A 2,566-nucleotide genomic window follows, 5' to 3' on the forward strand; every position below is an offset into this window, starting at 1 on the left:
ATATATGATTACACTTCTGGGCCAGTTTAAACCTCATCTCCTCCAGAAAAAGCCTTCCCTATCCATCCCAGCAGGTCTCAGACACCCCTTCTCTCAAAACCTAGAGCAGTTATTAGTATTTGACACTTAGCACATATTAAGAAACCATGTAATGTACTGTCAGAAATATGGGTTCTAGAGGCAGACAGACCCAGATTCTAATTTCCAGCTTTACTACTTCCTAGTTGTGTGGCCTTGGGCAAATCACAGTCATAAACTCTCTTTAGTTGAGATTCCTCATCTGTAAAATGAAATTAATGATACTTAATCTGTTAAATTGTTCTAAGGATTAAATACACATAAAGCACCTAGCACAGTGCCTGGCATATATTAGATACTCAATTAAGGGCAGTTTTTATTATTAGTATAATGACCTTTAAATATAGTTCTGGTTTGGTATGTGTGCAATTAATTGTCTTCACAAGTTGTTTTTAAACCCTTTGATAGCTGTGTCTACCATAGAATTTATTGTGAAGCTTAAGCTTAATGGCCTTTTACTTGGATGGGTTCTTTCCAAGGCCTTATTGAGAATATTGCATTTTTAATTTTGTATTATTTTTCTTAAAGAGGTATTAACATCAGGTCTGTATAAAACAGTGGTTCTCAACCTTGGCTGCACATTAGAATCACCTGGGAATCTCTTTTTTTTTTTAATATATTTTATTGATTTTTTTACAGAGAGGAAGGGAGAGGAATAGAGAGTTAGAAACATCGATGAGAGAGAAACATCGATCAGCTGCCTCCTGCACACCTCCTACTGAGGATGTGCCGGCAACCAAGGTGCATGCCCTTAACTGGGATCGCTTCAGTCGGCAGGCCGACACTCTATCCACTGAGCCATACTGGTCAGGACTCACCTGGGAATCTTTTCAAAATCCTGATTTCTGGGCCTCATCCTTCGGAAATTCTGTTTCTTTGTTATGGGGTGGGGCCACAACATTAGTAACAAAGAAACAGAATTTCCGGAGGATGAGCCCAGAAATCAGGATTTTAAAAAGATTCCCAGGTGATTCTAATGTGCAGCCAAGGTTGAGAACCACTGGTATAAAACCTGGTTCCACCTCTAGTTGTGTCTTTAACCTCGATGTTACCCCCCCCCCTCATTCCCACTCCGTGCACTCAGCAAAGTACTTTGCACATAGTCAGTACTGAATAAAATGACATTTTATAAAATCCTCAACCAGAATTTTTGCTCTACTCAGCTATCTGGAAATAAGTTTATGTCAGGTATTTAGTCAAAACTTCCAACTGCCAACCAATACATTTGGTTGGAAAATATTCAATCCACTTACATATTTTGAGAAAATAAAAATGCACTTGTTAAATTGTAAGGCTATTATTAATACAGTGTTACTCATGAAAGTATTATGATAACAATGATGACCTTAAGGCAGGGTTTCTCAACCTTAACCCTACTGACATTTTTTGCTAGATAAATTCTTTTGGGGGGGGGCGGTCCTGTGCATTGTAGAATGTTTAGAAACATTCGTTGTCTCTATTTACTAGATGCTATCACCCCTCCCAAATGTGACAACTAAAAATGTCTCTAGGCATTGCCAAATGTCCCCTAGGGGAAAATTCCTTTCCCCACTGTCCTAAGGCATTGCATTCATCACCAAAAGATGTACAGATGGCCACAAGCTTTTGGTATTAAAACAGGAAAAAAGAAAGTGTTTTCAATAAGCAAAAGTGACCTCGATTAACGTGAAAATCCCATTAACCCCATTCTTGACTGTTCTATTCCCTAAGTATTCCAGATAACAAAAAAAAATGTACTGTACATTCTATTTTCTCATTTGTATGCAAAGTTCAGCCCATTTGCCATCTCAACAGCTAAATACAGAAATCCAGTTCATGGGTAGGGGATCATCAGCTTCATTGCTTTTGTCATCTATTTTAAGTGACAATGATGCTACTGACCTGGAAATTTAAAGAGCTTTTTTCCCTTGTTGTTGACATTTTAAACTTTGATATTAGCAATTCTCCCTGTATTCTCTGCCTGAAAGTGAAATCTGGTCCAATTAACTGTGACTATACTGTATGAAAACCTAACACTTTGCTGATCATTTAAAATTAATTTGTTCTAGCCATCCCATTGATTGTGCAATTGAAAATGTCTTTCTTGGATAAACAATATTCTTTATTGTTTCTGCAGGTTGTGATCCTGGGGAAACATTCAAGAGGTTATCACTACATGCTTGCTAACCTGGTAAGAACAAGCAGAATTTAAGTTTCCCAGTGCAATATATTATCTTTAGTTTGTGTCATTCGTAATGGTCCAAAAAGAAATACATGAAGTACCTAATTTATTCTCTAGACATTTGGAGAAATGAGTCAGTAAACACCAAAACCTGAATGTAATAGCCTTATTTTTAATTATGCTGTCTCTGTTTTAGCTGCAAGCTTATATTCTCTCCTTATTTAAAAAATAATAATTTGATATAATTCTTCACTGGTTATTCTTAGATTCCATTTTGATTTGAAATGTAAATCATTCTACACAGGTTTGAAATGTAAAACAAGGGAC

The 2,566-nt window shown here is 36.6% G+C and overlaps 1 protein-coding gene across 1 annotated transcript in view; it reads left to right on the forward strand.

Moving 5' to 3' along the window:
- Nucleotides 1-2,194: 2,194 nt before the first annotated feature.
- GRIA3 (glutamate ionotropic receptor AMPA type subunit 3) overlaps nucleotides 2,195-2,566 on the forward strand; it is a gene marked incomplete at its 5' end in the record, with an annotated part of 128,499 nt that continues 128,127 nt past the window's right edge. Inside the window, 1 exon segment of the mRNA XM_015560206.1 lies at nucleotides 2,195-2,248. Coding sequence (XP_015415692.1) covers nucleotides 2,195-2,248 — 54 coding nt within the window.

The sequence above is a fragment of the Myotis davidii genome, unplaced genomic scaffold, assembly GCF_000327345.1.
Source record: "Myotis davidii unplaced genomic scaffold, ASM32734v1 scaffold1975, whole genome shotgun sequence".
NCBI lineage: Eukaryota > Metazoa > Chordata > Mammalia > Chiroptera > Vespertilionidae > Myotis > Myotis davidii.